This window comes from Arachis duranensis, chromosome 3 (assembly GCF_000817695.3).
Source record: "Arachis duranensis cultivar V14167 chromosome 3, aradu.V14167.gnm2.J7QH, whole genome shotgun sequence".
NCBI classification, from domain to species: domain Eukaryota; kingdom Viridiplantae; phylum Streptophyta; class Magnoliopsida; order Fabales; family Fabaceae; genus Arachis; species Arachis duranensis.
In genome coordinates, this window is record NC_029774.3 from 939,226 (window position 1) to 960,040 (window position 20,815).

The 20,815-nt window shown below is 29.7% G+C and overlaps 4 protein-coding genes across 4 annotated transcripts; all 4 read left to right on the forward strand.

Moving 5' to 3' along the window:
- The first annotated feature begins 105 nt into the window (after positions 1-105).
- On the forward strand, positions 106-2,003 carry LOC107476474 (vacuolar protein sorting-associated protein 24 homolog 1). The gene is made up of 6 exons (XM_016096296.3): positions 106-404; positions 496-572; positions 674-776; positions 1,171-1,292; positions 1,371-1,565; positions 1,649-2,003. The coding sequence occupies exons 1-6, from the start codon at positions 293-295 to the stop codon at positions 1,727-1,729; spliced, it is 690 nt and encodes a 229-aa protein (XP_015951782.1). The 5' UTR covers positions 106-292; the 3' UTR covers positions 1,730-2,003.
- A 2,651-nt stretch (positions 2,004-4,654) lies between these two features.
- LOC107476475 (serine carboxypeptidase-like) lies at positions 4,655-8,761 on the forward strand. Its single transcript, XM_016096298.3, has 9 exons — positions 4,655-5,063; positions 5,768-5,942; positions 6,333-6,452; positions 6,535-6,678; positions 6,967-7,117; positions 7,256-7,344; positions 7,445-7,703; positions 8,222-8,355; positions 8,428-8,761. The coding sequence occupies exons 1-9, from the start codon at positions 4,687-4,689 to the stop codon at positions 8,521-8,523; spliced, it is 1,545 nt and encodes a 514-aa protein (XP_015951784.1). The 5' UTR covers positions 4,655-4,686; the 3' UTR covers positions 8,524-8,761.
- Positions 8,762-11,667: 2,906 nt separating this feature from the next.
- On the forward strand, positions 11,668-15,826 carry LOC107476499 (serine carboxypeptidase-like 48). Its single transcript, XM_021137212.2, has 8 exons — positions 11,668-12,007; positions 13,006-13,180; positions 13,292-13,555; positions 13,636-13,786; positions 14,580-14,668; positions 14,934-15,195; positions 15,485-15,618; positions 15,728-15,826. The coding sequence occupies exons 1-8, from the start codon at positions 11,679-11,681 to the stop codon at positions 15,815-15,817; spliced, it is 1,494 nt and encodes a 497-aa protein (XP_020992871.2). The 5' UTR covers positions 11,668-11,678; the 3' UTR covers positions 15,818-15,826.
- Positions 15,827-16,876: 1,050 nt separating this feature from the next.
- On the forward strand, positions 16,877-19,991 carry LOC107476476 (uncharacterized). Its single transcript, XM_016096299.3, has 10 exons — positions 16,877-16,988; positions 17,079-17,186; positions 17,671-17,737; positions 18,347-18,412; positions 18,572-18,665; positions 18,785-18,895; positions 19,046-19,146; positions 19,286-19,360; positions 19,446-19,538; positions 19,625-19,991. The coding sequence occupies exons 2-10, from the start codon at positions 17,173-17,175 to the stop codon at positions 19,916-19,918; spliced, it is 915 nt and encodes a 304-aa protein (XP_015951785.1). The 5' UTR covers positions 16,877-16,988; positions 17,079-17,172; the 3' UTR covers positions 19,919-19,991.
- The last annotated feature ends 824 nt before the right edge of the window (positions 19,992-20,815 follow it).

A 20,815-nucleotide genomic window follows, 5' to 3' on the forward strand; every position in this document is an offset into this window, starting at 1 on the left:
AAACTTAGCAGCCTAAGCCTGGTCTGGCCCATTTACGACCCCTGCTCATAATTGTTTTGTGACGCATACGTGGCATACGCGTGAAAAAGGAGAAAAGAAAAAGGAAGGAGCTTGTTGAGAAGATGACAAAGCAGATGGTGGTGTTTGATTCCGAAAAGAATCAAACGGAAAGAATCAATTTTTGGACTAATTATCTTCTAGGGGTTGAAAGATCCACTCTCTTCTTTCCGATCCCAAACTGAAGAAGAAGGCAGAAAAACCCTAATTTAGTTGGTTTTGGGATCATTGAGAAATGGAGAAGGTAATGAACATTCTGAAGCCGAAGCCGAACCCTCAACAGTTGTTAAGAGATTGGCAGCGTCGCCTTCGTCAGGAGTGCCGCAACATTGAGCGCCAAATTCGAGGTAATTCCCTTTCTAAACCCTAATTTCTTCTTCTCATCCTCTTCCTATTTTTGTTGTGGCTGATTTTTTATGTGTTTTTTCGATGAATCAGATATACAGAGAGAAGAGAAGAATGTACAAAAGGCGATTAAAGAAGCTGCAAAGAGGAACGATATGGGCTCTGCAAAGGTCAAAATTTTCGCCCCCTATCCTTTTCTTATTAATTTTGAATCTAAATGGTTCAAAGAGTGAAGTCACTGTTTTGGGATTCTCATATCTGCAATTTGCAGGCCCTTGCCAAGGAACTTGTGAGATCTAAGAAAACAGTAAACAGACTTTATGAAAATAAGGCACAATTGAATTCAATATCAATGCACCTTGGAGAGAGTGTGGGTAAGTTTAACCATGTTTTGTTTGGCTTATATAGAGTAAACCTTAGTTCAAGTTAGTAGAGTTTATGCTAAGAATGGAAAAAAAGCATAGGAGGTAACTAGGTCAGTTAGGCTGGTCAGGATCATGATGGAATCAAATTCCTAATTGATGAAAAATGCACCATCATTGTAATGAATGTGTTGTGTAAATTGTTCTATCCAAATCATAAGCTGAGAGATGTTTATTATTGACCGAGTCTGTGAGTCAAATGCGCTCATAGCAGTGGTGTGACAACCATATATGTTCTTGCAACAATTGTTGTTTGGTAATTAAGTTTAGCAGTTAGTTCTCATATCAAAATTGCGTCATTAAAATCTCTCTATTATGGAATTCATGGTATTGTTTGCTTTTGCAGCAATTGCTCGTACTGTGGGACATCTATCCAAGAGTGCCGAGGTTATGAAGCTTGTCAATAACCTCATGAAGGCTCCTGAAATGGCTGTGACAATGCAGGAGTTTAGCAAAGAAATGACAAAGGTATGTGAGTTGCAAGTCCACTTTCTGGTTAGAGAACATATTTGCATTGTTCTTAATAAGGTTTTATGTATCTTGTAGGCAGGAGTAATCGAGGAGATAGTAAACGATGCTGTTGACTCAGCTCTAGATTCTGAGGACATAGAAGATGAGATCGAAGAAGAAGTTGACAAGGTATTGACAGCAATAGCTGGAGAGACAGCTGCAGAGCTTCCGGAAGCCGTTAGGAAACAAAAGTTGAAGCAACCTGAACAAAGGGTTGGAACCAGTGAAGGGGTATGTACAAGTTCATTCTCTTTGTAAAATCGCTCTTTCTTTGACACAGTTTGCACTAATTGTGAAACATTTTATAAATGCAGGAAGAGGCTATAGCTGAGGGTGTTGATGATGAGGAAGAAATGGAAGAAATAAGGGCAAGACTTGCCAAAGTTAGGTCATAACTCATAAACAAGGCTTCAGTACTCTGATAATATAATTGCAAGACAAGATATTAAGAAAAGTCTACATCCTATTTGTGATAATTTGACATTTTGACTGGAAAAGAGAATAATTTGACTGTAAACTAATTTGTGATAGTTTGTATGTAATACAGGAAAGTTTTATCAAAGGGTAGTAGATTTTTTGGAGTTTACATGATCAAAGGGAAAAAGACTTTTCTCCATGATAGAGGAGAATAGTGTATATTTAATGTTCAATGTTGGCTCTAAAATGAGATCCCTTTTTCTTTCCTTATATCTTACTAAACCAGGATGCATGAGCTCCCTTAATAATATAAACAAATTAGTGAGTATTAGAAATTTATGAACTAATGGAGGATCTGGATCTGCCGTATGAGTCACTACTTCAGCACTAAAAAGATTCACTGAAGTTGGTCAAATTAATTGTGTTTGATTTTTGTCTAAGTGCTTGATATGATACAATACACATCCCTTCAAAGTTGTTACCTCACATGCATTGCCGTACATCTTGAGCTGCCAAAATTGAATTGTTAAGTTACATCCTGAAAAAAAGTTGTAGGTGTTCATTTGTGTTTCTGATTTACCCACATTTTATATATATATAATGTTTGTGTACTTTTGTTAGTTTGTAATATGTTTTTACCTTTTTGTTTTTGGGATAGCATGTGGCTTATCACTTGGGGGAGTGAATTGTTGGCTTCTTTCATTCAAGAAGTGATACACTACATTACACATCTAATACTTTGACATCATAGGCACATTACTACACCTTCATTTGTGGAGTTTGGATAGCACCTCACGCATACATTGATGCTGCTATCATGCCACTTAATTAATTAATTAACACTAATACTAGCGCACTGGGAAATGTGGAATAGCAGGGAGATGAAGGCCATTCCAAATGGTTGATAGTGTCAACACCTAAAGCAAGTATAATAAGCACTATAAAGGGTCAATACTCAATACAGATACAAGTTTACAACTAATCCTGGCTTAAGGTTCTGCCATATTAGTTGGTCCACCTTTTATTATTATTATTTTGTTTTAAATTTCATTTGACCTTATTCTTTTGACTTTTATAAGTGAATGCTCTCTTGTCATTTCATGCCATGTACTAGCAACATTTTCTGGATAGTGCTTATATTCTAGAATCTGATTAAACGAGGATAGCAAAGTTATTATCTAATAGGAAGAATATCAGGATTTTCAAAAATATCAGTGTTTCAGTGATTAGCTATTGATCTGAATTATATATATTTTTTATAATTAGATTAATGGCTAAATCCAATAGAACACTAGTACATTAATAAGTACAAATGAATTATTAATTCACTCTTTTTATAAATTAAATATTATAATAAATAATAATAAATATTTGATATTCTAATCGCGGAAGTACATACCATTTAAGATATCACTTATATTTATTCTTCTCCTCCTTTGACAGATAATGACATAAAATGATGAATTATGAATAGGTTAAATCTACGGTCTATCATTCTTAGTCTAAAATGGAGGATGTTGATCTTCTTCTACGCCACTCATTAATATATTGCATAACTAGAATAATGATATAAGAATGTTATAAATTAAAGTATTAGAAATAAGTTTAAACCTTATATTAGGTGTATGTTCATTCAAATCTGGTCACGGTTGCGTAGGCCTATGCTTCGGTAGCTATAGCTATATATATGAAAAAAGGGAAAAAATTTGCATAGACAGAAAGAGCGTTTTTGGAATAAATCCATGATTAACAAATTTTGTTTACTTAGAAAAATATTGGAATGAAAATTGCAAACAGGAATTATAAAAGAACGGAATGTGGTCTACTCACATTTCAACATATTTCATAATTTCAGTAACTATGAATTTGACAAGGCACAAAATTATTTGTTATAATGGTTCAACAAAATCCTCATCAGAATTCAGAAACAGAGGAACCATGTAACTGAAATCTGGTACAACTTACACAACTGTAAAACAAAGCAGTATCTAAATTATTTCTTTTGATTCGAATGAATCTTTCATTATTATTTTCCAATTATTCTTGGAAGAACGTGGTGCCGTCCAACCAAAAAAAAAAGTATATTACTATAATATCTAAGGTTAATTTTTTAAAAAAGTTAAATTTTACATATCTGATTTTGATTAAATTTATTTATATTATATTTATTCATGCTAACTTAAATGGGCAACTGCCAAGCTTTATGAAATGCACTAAGTTATCGTATGTGCAAAGCACGTGCAAGTCAAGTGATATATCATATATGCTCATTGATAATGCACATACAGTTATGAACTGTATATATTTATAAATTTATTATAGTGTAACAAATACAAAATTTGACAAATTAAATATATGAACAACAAATCAAGTTAGATTGGTCGAGTGATTAACCCACTTATCTGTTTAACTAAATTTGGGATTCAAATTTTTTTTTGTACATGTAATAATTCATCGACCAATAACAAACTCCTTAAATAAAGCTTAAATTTGTGACAAATTAATCTTTGATACGCCGAATTAGAATATTGTTTTGTTTCTTTCTTTGTAGCAGTATTATTATTGTCTTTTGTTTAGGTTATATCCACGGACGGATGATTTAATACTTAATATATAAAAAAAATTGGCATTGATGTGAACTAATAAGAGATAGTTATATACATCATGCATTACTCCATAGTCCACAGAAGTTAATTAATTAATTTAGAAAATATTTAAAAAAATAAAAATTAGTCAAAAATAAATATAAAATATCTTATTTTATTTTTTAATTATTATTTATCTTATTTTATATTTAATTATCATTATAGTAATAACAATTAAATAATATTAAATATAATAAATATAAGCCTTGACATTGTGATAGTTAATTAGCATAACCAAATGCTATAAATTGAGAACTATATCCCCACACAATTTCTACAAAGCAAGAAACATGGCATCAGCATCACCAACCCTCACCAAAATAATCTCTCACCCATTTTTCTTCTTTCTCTTCTTCTTTTCATGTTCTACTATTCTATCCTATGCAACAAGAACTTCTCCATCACCATCATCATCCATCAATAGTAATGATCTTCATCATCTCTCTCGAGCAGAGAGGCTCATAAGAAGCCTTAATCTGTTTCCAACAAAGCCAGTTAACATCATAGGAGGAGGAGTAGGTGGTGATGACGACGATGTGTTCGTGCCTGGAAAGATTGTTGAGAAGAACTTCTCATTTTTTTCTCTTTCTGATTCTGATCATCCTTCTATTGATGATCTTGGTCACCACGCTGGATATTATTCTCTTGTTCACACCAAAGCTGCAAGGTAAATTCAAATTATTTTAATTTCGATGGACTCTTAATGTAAAACAATTTTAGACGTACGTATGTATATATCAGTAAAAATAATTATTTTTTATATTAATTATATAAATAGTCATCTAAAATATATAGAGATGTGATTGAACGATTTTATAAAATATTTTAGATTATTAGTATATTAAAATTAAATTCATAATTGTGATCATCATTTGAGTTTTGATATATATTAGGTTTTAGAAGTGTATTCACATAATATTTTGGTTAAATTAAAAAGGCTCATCTAACATAGTTGACTACTATTTCTTATCAATTACTATTATTTATATATAAGGGTCATGTAATGAATTAAAGTAATAATATGTCACAACTAGAAAATTGTTTACGCTATGATGATTAAGGTCAAACAATAATTGTTACTATACATCACCCTTTTTATTCTTTTTGCACAATTATAGACATATAGATGTTATATTAGCTGTTCCTGGAATCATCATCATCATGTGGGTTTTATATTAATTTAGATGTATGAATGTGATATTTTCGAAGCCACTACTATACTACGTAAAGTGACAAATTAAAACATTGTCCTACACGTAAAGTGTTTGTGGATGCGTCATGTACAAGGTTATCTAGGGTCACCATTAATTAATTAATATTTTTAATCAAATTAAAAAAATTATTATTGTATTTGTATGATTTTTTTTGTAGGATGTTCTATTTTTTCTTTGAATCTCGGAACAATAATAAGGATGACCCAGTTGTGATATGGTTGACTGGAGGACCAGGGTGTAGCAGTGAACTTGCATTGTTCTATGAAAATGGTCCGTTCATAATTACTAGTAACAACCTCTCACTTCTATGGAATGATTATGGTTGGGACAAGGTACTAATAATAACCATTAATTGTATACATTGTCCTCTCTTATATTATATAATTGCTTGAATCGTCAGTTCATTCGTTTGGTTAAAAGTGTCGAGAGATTTAAATTCCGTGTTGTGCATGCAGCAATTCATTGGTCAATGACAACTCTTAAATAGAATTTAAATTCACAATAAATTAATCTTTAACCTATCGAATTAAAAAATATCGTACACAACTAAAAAAATCTAATTGCTACAAATGTTATAATATTATGTTTCATTTTCATAAATGTAAAAGTCATAGAAAACTTTAGTTAAATCAAAGCCGTTACACCAACTATGTTTACTTATTGTTGGAATAATTTCATTTGATTAAGTAATTAAAGTTAAATATATAATATTATATTTTCAGGCATCAAATATTCTATTTGTTGACCAACCCACTGGGACAGGTTTTAGTTATAGTTCTGATGACTCTGACATTCGCCATGATGAGAATGGTGTTAGCAATGATTTGTACGATTTCTTGCAGGTAATAATAATTCTTTCAAAAATAATAATCTATATTTATTATACAAAATCCACTAATTATTTAATTTCTCCTTTTTTACCAGGCATTTTTCAAAGAACACTCGGAGTTTGTGAATAATGACTTCTATATCACTGGAGAATCATATGCAGGACATTACATTCCAGCTTTTGCATCTCGAGTTCATCAAGGAAACAAAAATCATGAAGGAATTCATATAAATTTAAAGGTCTTCATTTATTTATTTATTTATTGTTTGATTTAATTTGATCCTATAGGTGGTAATATATATTGTTAGAATATAATTAGAACCAATTATGATCAATTGGTATTATTTAGTATATCTGAATATTTATTATAGAATATTACGTCTTTATTATTACGATTCTCTTAGTACCTATAAATACACTTCTATATTGTACACACAACTTGAATAGACAACTTGAATACACTCAATAATACACAAATTCTTTTTCCAATTTAGTCTCTTGTTTCTAACGTATATAATTAATTACAGGGTTTGGCTATTGGTAATGGATTAACTAATCCTGGAATCCAATACAGAGCATACACTGATTATGCATTAGACAATAAATTAATTACAAAAGATGATCATCAAGCTATCAATACGTTGGTCCCACCGTGTGAAAAAGCCATTCGAACTTGCGGTACTATTAATTATTTCATGCATATTATTATTTAAATTATTATATTTTTACAATAGAGTGACATGCATGAAGCCATCAACATTAAATTAGGTTTAGTTTGTTTAATATTAACACACTACTATGTGTTGAATTTTGTAGCCAAGGAAGGTGAAAGAGCCTGTGTGTCAGCCAGGGGTAAATGTGAAAGAATATTTGATAGCATCTTATCAGTCACCGGAAATATTAACGTACGAAACAAAAAAATATAATATTTATGAATTTAAATTTGATACACTGACTGTATGTATAAGAGATTATATTTTATTATGGTATATGTTTGGATTGCAGTACTATGACATCCGAAAAAAATGCTATGGGGAAATGTGCTATGATTTTTCAGACATGGAGAGATTTTTTAGACAAAGAAAAGTGAGGGAAGCTTTAGGTGTTGGGAATTTGGAGTTTGTTTCATGTAGTAGGAGAGTGTATGATGCTATGAATGGGGATTGGATGAAGAATTTGGAACTTGATATTCCAAATCTTCTTGAAGATGGTATTAGATTGCTTGTGTATGCTGGTGAAAAAGATCTCATTTGCAATTGGCTTGGTAAGCCCCTTTGGAATTTTTTTTTTATTGCAATTTTTGTATAAATATGAACTATTTCATATTTAATACTATTGTAGTCGATATCAACATATATCATCTTTATGGTGGAAACTCAGGTGCAGTCAACTTCATGTGAAGTTGATAGTTGAGAGCCGTTAGATGAAAATTTAGTCATAACAATCAAATTATCTAACGATTTTTAGCTATCAACTTCATATGAAATCGACTGTACCTGAATTTCCACCTTGTTATATTTATATTAATAGTTCAAATTTAAAAGAGCAAACTACTAATAAGGGCAATCATTTTTTTGTAAAATTATAAAAAATAAAAATTCAAAATATGCTAATTTATTTGGTACTTCTAATATCAAGTCATTTTGTAAAGAGTGTTACACTTTCTAGTTATTTCAAAGCACATTAGTATTTGTCCTAAACCCTAAACCTAAAATTCGATTTTGATTAATACTCACTTTTAAATATTTACGAGTCACTTTTTTTTTTTTTTTCATTGGACAGGGAATTCAAGGTGGGTTCATGCCATGAAATGGTCAGGTGAAGAACAATTTAGAGCATCTCCTACAATCCAATTTGTGGTCAACGGTTCAGATGCCGGTTCACTAAAAAGCTATGGCCCACTTGCTTTCCTTAAGGTTTGTGTTTAGGGCTGTATTAATTAATAATTAATTACTTGAGTGTTGGTTAATTAAATTCACGACTAACAGGTAAATGAAGCAGGGCACATGGTGCCAATGGATCAACCAGAAGCTGCACTTGAAATGATCACAAGATGGATGAAAGGGACATTAACTGTCACATAATTAAACATATATTTTATTTTTATATAAATAATAATAATCATATCAATTTATAATAGGAATAAGCTTGGAGTAGTAGATAGTTACTTGGTTCGAGCCTTTTTATTATTTTTCACATAGCGTTTGAGCATTATTTAAATCAAGAATGTGAACACATAATTGAAGTGTCATGTCGCTTATTTCTATACTCAATGTTTCTATTTTTTATTTTTTTAGCTAAGAGCTGGGAGATAATTTGACTTATTTGACTAAATTTTCATCTAACAATTCTTAGTTATTAATTTACTGTGCACTTGAATTTTTATTTTTTTTATTAGTTACTCTTCTAATTAATATCATTACGAGGAATTGGAAAAAATGTCTCAGTTATTAAAAAAATGACAATACTATCCGAATTAACTCGTAAGTATCTGATCATTTTTTGCCATTATTTTCATTATTTTCATTGGTGATAATATCTATTTTAAAAATAAAACCATAAACAATAATTAACCAAACAGGCTTAACACAGTTCGACCCAAAAACAAAGTGATTAACACCTTGCTCCGACCCAGAAAAAACTCTGAGTTAGGATCTTGTAATTTCCTTTTTTGGGCTTCCACCAAATTTTATCAACAAAAAAAGGTCTATACCAATAGTAAGAGATATAGTTAATAAAATTCAATATTTTTTATTAATAAATCTCTTAATTATATTGTTGACAAATTATTTTCCACGAGAGAATTTACTAGGAAGTTAACTAAAAATATCTAACCATCCATACATGATTCTTTGCTAAATTTGTGTAATAGCGGTTGGAACAAATTAAATGAGATGCATGCACTATTTTAACCATTAATGAAAAATCAGATTATTTATTAAGAATTTAATTTTGATGTTTATACGTCTATTTAATTAGATAATGTTACATTAATAAAAATAATTATTTTTATATTAATTATGTGAATAATTATCTAAAAAAATAAATATAATTACACAATTATTTTATACTTTCAATACATTAAATTAAACTCTATTTATTAATATCACCAAATTAGTTTCATTTTCGAGATATGATTCCAATTTGGTAGATCGAATACCAAATAAAATAATTATTTTTATAGATTTTATATATTCATCAAATTGTTTTCATCTGTTAAAATGTTTACAAATTAGTCAAAAACTAGTTATATTATATTCGATGATGGATATCTTAGCTTGTTTATAAACAAAAATAATAATAATAAAAATAAACTAACATGTTAATTTAGATAATAATGTAAAACTTTTATTATATAAAAATTATATCTAGAAAATCTTTTATATATTCTAATTTTACAACCAAAATGTGTCACATGTTATTTTTTCATTACAATTGAAATCAAATCTTTCCTTCCAAAATTAAGGAATTCTCCTCTCCTCCTTACTAATTTTATAACCAAAATGTACTACATGTCACTCCCTCATTGTAATTGAAATTAAATATTTCTCTCCAAAATTAAAGAATTCTTCCCTCCTCCATACTAATTTTATAACCAAAATGTGCCACATGTCACTCCCTCATTGCTATTAAAATCAAATCTTTTCCTCCAAAATTAAAGAATTTTCCCCTCTTCCATTTTCTTTTCTCTATCTCTCTCATTCCTTCAACCACTCTATCTATTTTATATATCATTATTAATATTAGTATTAATATTAATATTTAATATGAATGATTAATTACTAATTTGACAATCAAAAAGTACATGACATTTTTTAATTGCACTAAAATTAAAATTAAAATATTAAAAATGAAATTGAAATATACATATATTATGTATCATATATTACTATCTAATTTAATAATCAAATGTGTCACATGACACTCTCTTATTAAAATTGAGCGAAAATATTTTTTTTCTAAAATTAATAAACTCCCTTCCTAAATTCTCTCATATACCTCTCTCCATTTTTCTATTTCTCTCTACCATTTTTACTCTATATATAATTTATATTTTATATTAGTAATTAACAAATCAAAATATGTCATTCGATATTTTTTTATTATAATTAAAATAAAATTTTTTCTTCCAAAGTTAACAAACTCTTACTCTTATTTTTTATCTTTATCTTTCTCTCTCTTTTCTTTAATTCTCTATTTTTTCTATCTTTCTGTTATACAGAAAACAAAATAATATAATTCAAATAAAAAATATTATTATTATTATATACATATTTTTTTAGTTTTTATTTAGTCTTAAATTTTCACTGCTTATCTTTTTAATCTATATTTTCATTTCTCTTCTTTCAAATATTTATTACATAAAATTTGGAGAGAATACTAATGTTATCATTAAAAGTTAGAATCAAGATTCAATTATTTTTAAAAAATTAGTTTTGACTTAATTTTATAACTATCAGTATAATTTTTTTATAATAATATCTAATTATATTTATATATAGAGAGAGAAAATATATTATTTTTAAATAACAGGTAAAAAAATTAATTATTTTTATTTGTGCAACAAACTTAACACCTAATTAAATGTAAAAGTATACACATTAAATTGTTTCAAATTTTAGATAACGAATGTTAAAATTAATTATTAATAAAAAATTAGACCTTTTCATATAAAAATAATAACTAAAAATCTTATTATTTGATTTTTTCTCTATAGATATATTGGTCTTCTTAGTCAGAGACTTCTATCAACCTACGATTTTTTTTTGTAAAAGTAGTTTCATTTTATAAATCTTTTGTGTCATACATAATCTATACTGTCAGAACCAAGTCCAAGTGAACTGTAGTTTTAAAAAATGTATATTCCTGTAATGTTATTACGAATAAAAATACTAGTCAACACTATATATAACAGCTAATTTCGGTCAACGCTATAATAAGTTGTTAAATAATTCTAATATGAAACTCATTAAAAGTAAATTTTTGTTGAATTTAGATTTTAAAATTTATTTTGTGTTTTGTATGTTTTTATTTTTAAGAGTTTTAGATTTATTTTATTATTAAATATTATATGTAAATTGGCTGTGTAATCCAATACTTTTTCAATACCTTTTTAATTATATATCTTGTGAAATTACGAATTTCTTCTATATATAGATTTATTTGCACAAGCGAGCAATGCTATAAATTTAGAAGAATCGCAATACATCCATTTTCCGATTTCTACAAATTAATTAAAATGGCATCAAAAAGGTCTCTCATCACTCTTTGTTTGTTCTTGTTCTACTTTTCATTAACATTATGTTTGTGTTATGGAACAAGAACATTGTCTCCATTATCATCATCCACAAATGATGTTCTTCTTAGGATGTCCCCAGCAGAAAGGCTGATAAGAAGCTTCAATCTGTTTCCAAGAAAATCAGTAAACATAAGAAAAGGAAGTAGTGATGATGTGTTTGTCCCTGGAAAATTAGTGGAGAAGAAGTTCTCATTTCTTGCTGATTCTTCTGTTCAAGAATTAGGTCATCATGCCGGCTATTATTCTCTCCCTCGTACCAAAGCCGCAAGGTATGTGTCATAAAATCACTCCTCTCACAATGATTTGTAAGGCGTAAATAGTTAATTTATAATAAAAATTATTATTTATATACTAAAATTAGTTCATCGTATATTTGTGTAAAAGCACATACGTTATTTAACTTATTTTTAATGTTAAAAATATTATTTATACATTAAAATCAATCATCATGTATTTATGTATAAATATATATATTGTTTAATTTATTTTTCAATGTGTATTTTGTATTTAACATCTATTTTATATTAGTAACTAATTTTGATTACTGATTTTAGTATACACTTGACGTAGTTGAATTTGTAAGACTGTGTTTAGAAAGGAGACTTAAATCGAAAGACAAAAAGACAAAGACTGAGAGAATGAAACTAAATTAAATTTCTGTATTGTGTTTAGTGTAAAATATATTTGATTGAGTTATGTCCAGTATCATGTATCATATTTGATTTAGGATAAATATAAAAGTTAAAGAGTAGATGTAGAATTTAAAAAATTAAATAAAAATATATTTTTTTTAAAAAAGTCATGTAAATTTCAGTTTTCAAGATTATTACTTTATGAAGATATGGAAAGAACTAAAATTTTGTATCACAAAATTAAAATTTTAGTTTTAATTTTTAACTACCAAATACAATATCAAATTCTAGTCCCAATCTCAATTTCAATATCTAAAAACAAACACTAGAATCAAGTGTACTAATCTATCACTATCAAATATTGCTTTTATTTCTTTGTGATGTGTGTGTGTTGAGAATAATTACAACTAGATTCTATGTTTCGATGCAAAAATGATTGAAGTTGTTAGAAATAGACGCAATTTCCACTATATATATGCACTAACCAAGACTACCACGCACTAATGTGGGAAGAATAATTATATCATATCATATTATCATGGCATGCCCTTTTTATTCTCCTTTATTACATACAATTAAATTTGACTGGTTATATATTGTGTACATAAGTCTCATTTCTCCTTTATGATTTGTAGGATGTTCTATTTTTTCTTTGAATCTCGGAACAATAATAGCAAAGATGCACCAGTTGTGATATGGTTGACTGGAGGACCAGGATGTGGCAGTGAACTTGCATTGTTCTATGAGAATGGTCCTTTCAAAATTACTAATAACATGTCTCTTGTTTCCAATGACTATGGTTGGGACAAGGTATGTAACAATTCCATAATCTATCCCTCTACATAATAATACAAATTAAAAAGTAGCATTTGTGGTCGAATAACGACTCTCAACTATCAATTTCACCATTAATTTTTGTAGGTTTCAAACCTTATATATGTTGATCAACCAACTGGGACAGGGTTCAGCTACAGTTCTGATGAGTCAGACCTTCGCCATGATGAAACGGGTGTTAGCAACGATCTTTACGATTTCTTACAGGCATTTTTCAAACAGCATCCTCAGTTTGTTAACAATGATTTTTATATCACCGGAGAATCATATGCTGGACACTATATTCCAGCTCTTGCATCTCGAATTCATCAAGCTAACAAACAAAAACAAGCCATTCTTATAAATCTAAAGGTATTATTATTATTATTATTATACCTTAATTATATCATAGTTATGTTCTCCCTTTATGATTAATCCTACAAATTTTACAGGGTTTTGCTATTGGCAACGGATTAACCAATCCGGGGATTCAATATGCAGCATACACGGATTTTGCATTATCCAATAAATTAATTACACAGAGTGATTACAACAACATCAACTCCAGGGTCCAAGGATGTGAACAAGAAGTAAAAAATTGCGGTATTACATAATATTACCTTTTAACTATTTCTTTCAATTTTCACTGCATGATGAAATTGGTTGCTCAATTTTTAAATTAATCATATTAGCTTTTCAAATTTAAACAACTAACCAAGTTTGTCCTTCAATCAGTTGACTAATGACTAGAAAAGGGTATTAATATTTTTTATGCTATATCACCTAGTATTATCTACTAGGGGTGTTATTGGTTTGATTTGGTTCGATTTTGGACAAAAAATCAACCGAATCGATCTATTCGGCTTTCACAAAGTACCAATCAATCGATTTGTTGTCTGTGCAACAACCAAATCAAATCGAATCGAACCGAACCAAAAACAATTTTTCTGTTTTTAAATCATAACTAATAGAAAATTAATCTTAGTAAAATGATGTTCAAAATAATTAATAAACTGAAATAACATTACATTCAATTTCAACTCATTCCAACAACTAAACATAAAACAAACACATTTGTTAAGTCTAAAATTTTCATTTCAATACATTACTAAGTCACTTTTTCGGTTCAATTTGGTTTGGTTTAATTTTTACTGAACCAATTGAATCGAACCGATCAGTTTACTTCGAAAAAATCAAAAAACCAATTTTTTTCAGTATTTTATTCAGTTGTTGTAAATTTCGTTTTGGTTTTACAGTAAATTTCGGTTCGATTCGGTAACTTACACCCATATTATCTACATATAAAAAGGACTAATAACAAGACCAATGTACAATGTTTTTTTTTTTGGATTACATATATAATTATTGACATTAATTAGTGACTCTTGATTTGTAGCAACTGAAGGTGGAGACCATTGTGCCGCCGCTAAAGCCACATGCGACCAAATATTCCAAAGTATCCTTAGCGCTGCTGGCAACGTTAATGTAAGAAACAAAACAAGAATTTATATCATTACGGTGAAAACTCATGTGCAGTCGACTTTATGTAAAGTTGATATTTGAGAGCCGTTAGATAAAAATTTAGTCAAATCAGTCAAATCATCTAACGTTTCTCACTTATCAACTTCACGTGAAGTCGACTGCACCTGAGTTTTCACCTATAATTATATATCATCTTTTTTTTTAATACTTATATTATTAACAAATTGTGTATGATGCATGATGTGTTTGCTTGTTCGTATTATTGCAGTACTATGACATTAGAAAAAAATGTGAAGGAGCTTTGTGCTATGACTTCTCAAACGTGGATAAACTCTTAAACGATAATTCAGTGAAGAAGGCTTTAGGTGTGGATGATGATTTGGACTATGTTTCATGCAGTGATGAAGTGTATTTTGATATGGTTAATGACTTCATGGTCAATTATGATGTGGGTATTCCACCTCTTCTTGAAGATGGGATTAGGTTTCTTGCCTATGCTGGTGAAGAAGATCTCATTTGCAATTGGCTAGGTAATAAAACCTACTTATATTCCTGATATTACACTCGCGTCTTAATTTGGCCTCTAAAAATTTTGATTTATTCAATTTGGTTTGATTCTATAATATGATATTCGTAATTCATGATAATTTTTTATATTATTTTTGTCATAAAATCGTTAACGATAAACTAAGATAAACTGACACTTATCATATTGGACTCTCTAATAATTATTTAATGATGTGTCTATTTAAATTTTTTTATCTCAATTTGTTTCTTAATCTCAAATCGTCGCATTCTAACTAATCATGGTATGAGCAGGTAATATCAGATGGGTTAGTGCCATGAAATGGTCAGGTCAAAAAGAGTTTAACGCAGCTCCTACAGTCCAATATAAAGTCAATGGTGTAGAGGCAGGGTCTCTATCAAGCCATGGACCTCTCACTTTCTTGAAGGTATGTTTGTCTTTTTAATAATAATAATATCTCAATAAATTTTAGATATCTGATTTTTAAGATTCTTAGAGTTGTTAATGTTTTAATTTGTTTATGCTATATTAAACAGGTATATAAAGCTGGACACTTGGTTCCTATGGACCAACCAGAAGCTGCACTTGATATGCTCACAAGATGGATGCAAGGCAAATTGAATTAAGTGATGCCCCTCATCATAAAATCAATTCAAATCAAAATAAATTTATTAATGATTATCTCTTGTATGTTAGAAATATATATCAGTGATATTAGACTATTTAGAGAAGATTACTGAATGTCTATGTTTTTTTTTTATTTATTTAGTGTTAATATTTTAAGAGTTTAGATATATAAATAATAATTTTTTATAATGTAATGGTTTCATAAATTTAGTTATTATTATGATTTTTACATTATTTCAGTATAAGTATTATAGATTAATAATTAAATAATATTATTTTTTATAATATTTTAGTGTTAATTAATAAAATTATTTTTTAGTATATATTTTTTATTTTGTATATTCAGAAAAATAACCACAAAAAAGAGAAACCCAATAAGACATTAAGGATTTGAAAATTGAAAATTCATGAGATTCCAATTAAATTGAATAGTCTTAATGGAACATTCTAATCATAACAAAAAAAAAATCCTTAAAAATCCTCAATCTTTTATTATTATTATTATTTTCTTTTTTCGATAAATAAAAGCTTAAATTAAATGCAAAAAGGGCAAGCAAAGTACATCAGTGTCAATGACCGAGTTGCCAAAAAATATGAGTATTAGTACACCAATTTTTTTTTTATTGAAATTATTACCTTCCATAATGAATATAACTATGTCAGTCTAAGGATTAATTTTGTACAGATTTTCTTCAACAAAAACTAAAATTTATTAACTTACACTAATATAACATAAAGAGTATTATGACTACTTATATATATTTTGGTTGACCAGTTGTAGTTGAAATTATAATTATTCCAATCAATTTAGTTGAGTGGCAAACAGTAAATTCTCTCGTTTATTTAAATAAGTATTTTCTGTTCGAGTATCTTTCATTAGAATTCAGATTTGTGATACAATAATTCTTTACCTGTCGAGTTGGATATTTAAAAAACTATAAAATAGTTACGGTATTGTTTTTTCTCCCTTTTATTTTGGGCCGCAGGCCCATACAAAAAAAACGTTTAGTGATATAATTATAATTAATTAATTATACATAATAATATTTTTAATGCAAAAGGAGTTGAGAAGAAAAGATTGATAGAGGAATGAAGGAAGTGGCAGAGTTTTGAATCAAACACTATCATTATTTCGAACCACTCTTTCATTCTCACTCTCATTTCTTCAATGTTGTTGCTTCCCCCTTCTAACAATGTTCCTTTTTTACTATGTTTTTCATAAATTTCTGCTCTTTTTTAATTATTGTTATTATTTTTCAGCGGTTAAGAGCAATATATGAACTCAGGTGGGAGATAGAGCCTCTGGATTTGTCTTTCGTATCTGGGATTTTTTCATTTAGCAGACTCTGATCTTATGGCACTTGACAGGTATCTTTCTTAAACTCAAGTCTTAACCTTATATAATCTAAAGGGATGTGTTGCCCATTTTATTGATAGGACCTGTCAATTCTTCTGTTCTATATGATGTTTCTGTGATTTCACTTTGGTTGAACACTACCTGTTTGTTTTATTGTCTGGATAAATATTTGAAGTTATTTATGCTACTTGGTTGTTTTTCTTTGATTAGCATGTGATATTGAGCTTTGACTTCCTCTTCTTATGATGGATGATAGCACAAATTGCTATTAAGTAGTGATATTTGTTGAAATTTGTATTCTTTTGAATCATTCTGTGCCTGCCAGCCAGCAGTGTTCTTTTCTGATTTTTTTTTTTTCCCTCCTAAGGAAAATTATATGGTGATGCCTGTCAATACATATGTTGTAATATCACTCTAGTTTTACTGTTTTATGTCATTATTGGTTATGTGCTTTAGAATAGATGTGTGTCATATCGCTTGTGTTTGTTCGAACAGGTTAAATTCTCCAACCACATTTGAAATGCCACTGGAGGTTTTGGGCCATGAATTGCAGTTTACTCAGGTATATTTATCTTTTTCAAGTATACCTTCTATAACTATCCCATTTTGTTGAGTGGTAGGTACTTTGAAGAAGGTGTTCTTTATGGAACTGGTGAACAGAACTTGCATTATATATATTAAATAGTCTTAAATCTTAATGCAGGTAGATTAATAACAGCTAACACCTTTGTTCGTTTAGTAAATTGAAGTTATATTTTCCTTTAAGCCGAGCGAGGTTTGCCTTAGTTGATATGATTTATGTCAGGCAAGCTGAAATTTTGTAAAAGTAAAAACCTTCTTGAGTAGTATGATTGGTGTAGAAGAGGCTCATATTGTTGCCCTAGTGACTCTATGATTCTGCTCGATAAGTAGGTACTGTCGAGATCCTTGGAAACGATTAGATATATACAATGCTATAGAGAAGAGTCCCCTTGGAAAATTTGCAAGTCATGATTGATAATTTTTCATGAGCTTAGAATTTTTATATTTTTTACTTCGGGATGTTCTCTTATTTCTTCTTTAGCTTCTAGGATTTGAATTCATTATTCGATTATTTACCCCCCGAAGTTTCCCTTTTTCTTTTTCCTCTTTATCTATAAAATATTTGACAATGCCAATTTTGTTTTGTCAGGATCCCAATTCAAAGCACTTAGGAACAACAGTGTGGGATTCATCACTTGTTTTTGCCAAATTTCTTGTAAGTTGTTGATCCTCTAATATTTTCTGAACTGTCCTGTCATAAATATAATTTAGTTTTAGAATCTAAACATGGTTTTAATGAACTTATTTAGATATTGCATCTAATTTCGCTCACCTTCTAATATCTTAAGGTGTATCTATATTTTATTTTTTTCAGGAACGGAATTGCAGAAAGGGAAGGTTTTCTCCAGCTAAACTTAAAGGAAAACGTGTAATTGAACTTGGAGCTGGCTGTGGTGTTTCTGGTTTTGGTAATGTTACAAATGATTTTTAATGTTTGGTTAGCCTATTAATTAACTCGTCCTATATGGACTCCCTTATTGAAATCAATCCAGCTTTTCTTACTTAAAATACGTGGATCCTTTTGCAGGCATGGCTATGCTGGGGTGTGATGTTATAGTGACAGACCAAAAAGAGGTGTTGCCGTTATTGCAGAGAAACATCGAACGTAATATTTCAAGAGTCATGCAGAAGAACCCTGGTGTGATTTGAAATGCTTCGGCTGTTTTGATTCCCTGATATCTACGATTTGAATACATGTTTGCATCATGTTGTTGCTCTTGCATTTGGTGATTCTATTCTATAGATTTGAATGGTGATAATTCCTTACAAGCAAATATATTTTTTCTAGAGTCATTTGGTTCGATCAAGGTTGCCGAACTTCAGTGGGGAGATGAGAGCCACATTAAGGCTGTTGATCCTCCATTTGACTATATTATTGGCACCGACGTTGTAAGTTAGTACACAATTTCTACAAACTTCATGCTGTAAATACAACTTCTTCCTTAAGAAATTATTAATTATCATTTGAATGTTATTCTGCATCAGCTAAATACTATGCTAACTTTTTTCCTCTTAAATTCTATTGAAGGTCTATGTAGAGCATCTGTTGGAACCTCTGTTGCAGACAATACTTGCTTTATCTGGACCTAGGACTACAATCTTGGTATGTCATTCAACTTTTCTAAAATCTCATGTATTTGTCATTCTAATTCACCAATTTCCCCCTTTAATTGACGTTCTCCATGAAGTTGGGACATGAGATCCGTTCCACCTGTGTCCATGAAAAGATGCTTGAGATGTGGAAACAAAACTTTGATGTGAAGAATGTTCCAAAATCTAAAGTATGCTACTATATGTATCTCTTTCATTATTGAAGGCGAGTTTGGTTAACTATATGAAGTTGTACTCAAGTCTTCAATTTATGCAGATGGATGAAACATATCAACATCCAAGTATTCAGCTCTTCATTATGGGATTCAAGAATTCAGCTGAGTCCACCGGGAACTCAGGTCAGGCAGCAGCCGAAAAAGTTGACGATCAAACTGGTGTGGAAGGTAAAAGCGGTGAGGAAAATTTGGCAATGGAACCATCATCTAGTGTTGAAAAAAATGTTGAGGATCATGAGAAAGCAGCAACCGGAACTAAAAAGCTTAGTGAGTGGGAAGCAAGAAGGTATGGATCAATGGCTGCAAGGATTCTGAAAGATGTAAAGATATCCTGATTTTGAGAGCCCATAGAAACGAGTTTAATTTTAATATATTGTCAATGTAAAACGTGTTGATGTTGTAAGTTATTCATTTTCTTAGGCTTTTTTTTTTTTTTTTGGTCGGATGGATTGAATAACCTCCGATCCTAGGTATCACCACACACCTACACTACACACTCACCGACACAACAGTTCGAACCCGGATGCAGAGTATTAAAAGGCACATGATTTACCATCTGAGTTAAGTCTTAGCTGCATTTGCCTAGGCTTCAAATGGTGTTAACCTTGACCCACTTTTGGGCTTTATTGGGCCTATAGTGGACTTCTCCCAGCAAAGCCTAAAGCCCATATCTTTGGGCCTGTACTGCATTGACTTAAAAAAAAAACTCTCAATCAGACATCATCATTCATGACATAAATCATCTCATTTTCAACAAATTGCGGAAAAGAATAAAAGTCAAACTGATGATTTGACCTTTTAAGGCACAGAAATAGAGTCCGCCATTGATAATTTATTTTGATTATTATGGAATTAAATATGACAACTAAATTAATTAAGTTAGGTATCTCATTTAGTAGTACAAAAATGAATAAAAGACAGCATTATTATACTTTTTTTCCCCCAATGGAATATTGTCACTTCACAAAATTAACGTGAGAGAGTAGACAACATATAAAAATAGATATATAAATGGTAGCTTAAGAATCAAGGAAAAAGACCATGAAAATAATTGCAGTGTCAACACCATTGCTTTGACTCCTATGTGTGTGTTTGTTAGCTGAGGGTTCGTTAAATTTTGTACCACTCACCAAACGGGTTGATAGAGTTTCAAATTCAAAGTTTGCAAACCAATCTCTCACCAAACTCATCAAACAAATGGAAATTTCTAATTTCTTCTATTCCAGTTAGTA

Coding starts and splice junctions, on each gene's coding strand:
- LOC107476499 (XM_021137212.2), top strand. CDS start 11,679: ATGGCATCAAAAAGGTCTCTCATCACTCTTTGTTTGTTCTTGTTCTAC. Junction 12,008..13,005: donor CCTCGTACCAAAGCCGCAAG/GTATGTGTCATA, acceptor TATGATTTGTAG/GATGTTCTATTTTTTCTTTG. Junction 13,181..13,291: donor ATGACTATGGTTGGGACAAG/GTATGTAACAAT, acceptor TAATTTTTGTAG/GTTTCAAACCTTATATATGT.
- LOC107476476 (XM_016096299.3), top strand. Junction 18,413..18,571: donor TTGTTTTTGCCAAATTTCTT/GTAAGTTGTTGA, acceptor TATTTTTTTCAG/GAACGGAATTGCAGAAAGGG. Junction 19,539..19,624: donor AGAATGTTCCAAAATCTAAA/GTATGCTACTAT, acceptor CAATTTATGCAG/ATGGATGAAACATATCAACA.
- LOC107476475 (XM_016096298.3), top strand. CDS start 4,687: ATGGCATCAGCATCACCAACCCTCACCAAAATAATCTCTCACCCATTT. Junction 5,064..5,767: donor GTTCACACCAAAGCTGCAAG/GTAAATTCAAAT, acceptor TTTTTTTTGTAG/GATGTTCTATTTTTTCTTTG. Junction 5,943..6,332: donor ATGATTATGGTTGGGACAAG/GTACTAATAATA, acceptor TTATATTTTCAG/GCATCAAATATTCTATTTGT.
- LOC107476474 (XM_016096296.3), top strand. CDS start 293: ATGGAGAAGGTAATGAACATTCTGAAGCCGAAGCCGAACCCTCAACAG. Junction 777..1,170: donor GCACCTTGGAGAGAGTGTGG/GTAAGTTTAACC, acceptor TTGCTTTTGCAG/CAATTGCTCGTACTGTGGGA. Junction 1,566..1,648: donor GGGTTGGAACCAGTGAAGGG/GTATGTACAAGT, acceptor TTATAAATGCAG/GAAGAGGCTATAGCTGAGGG.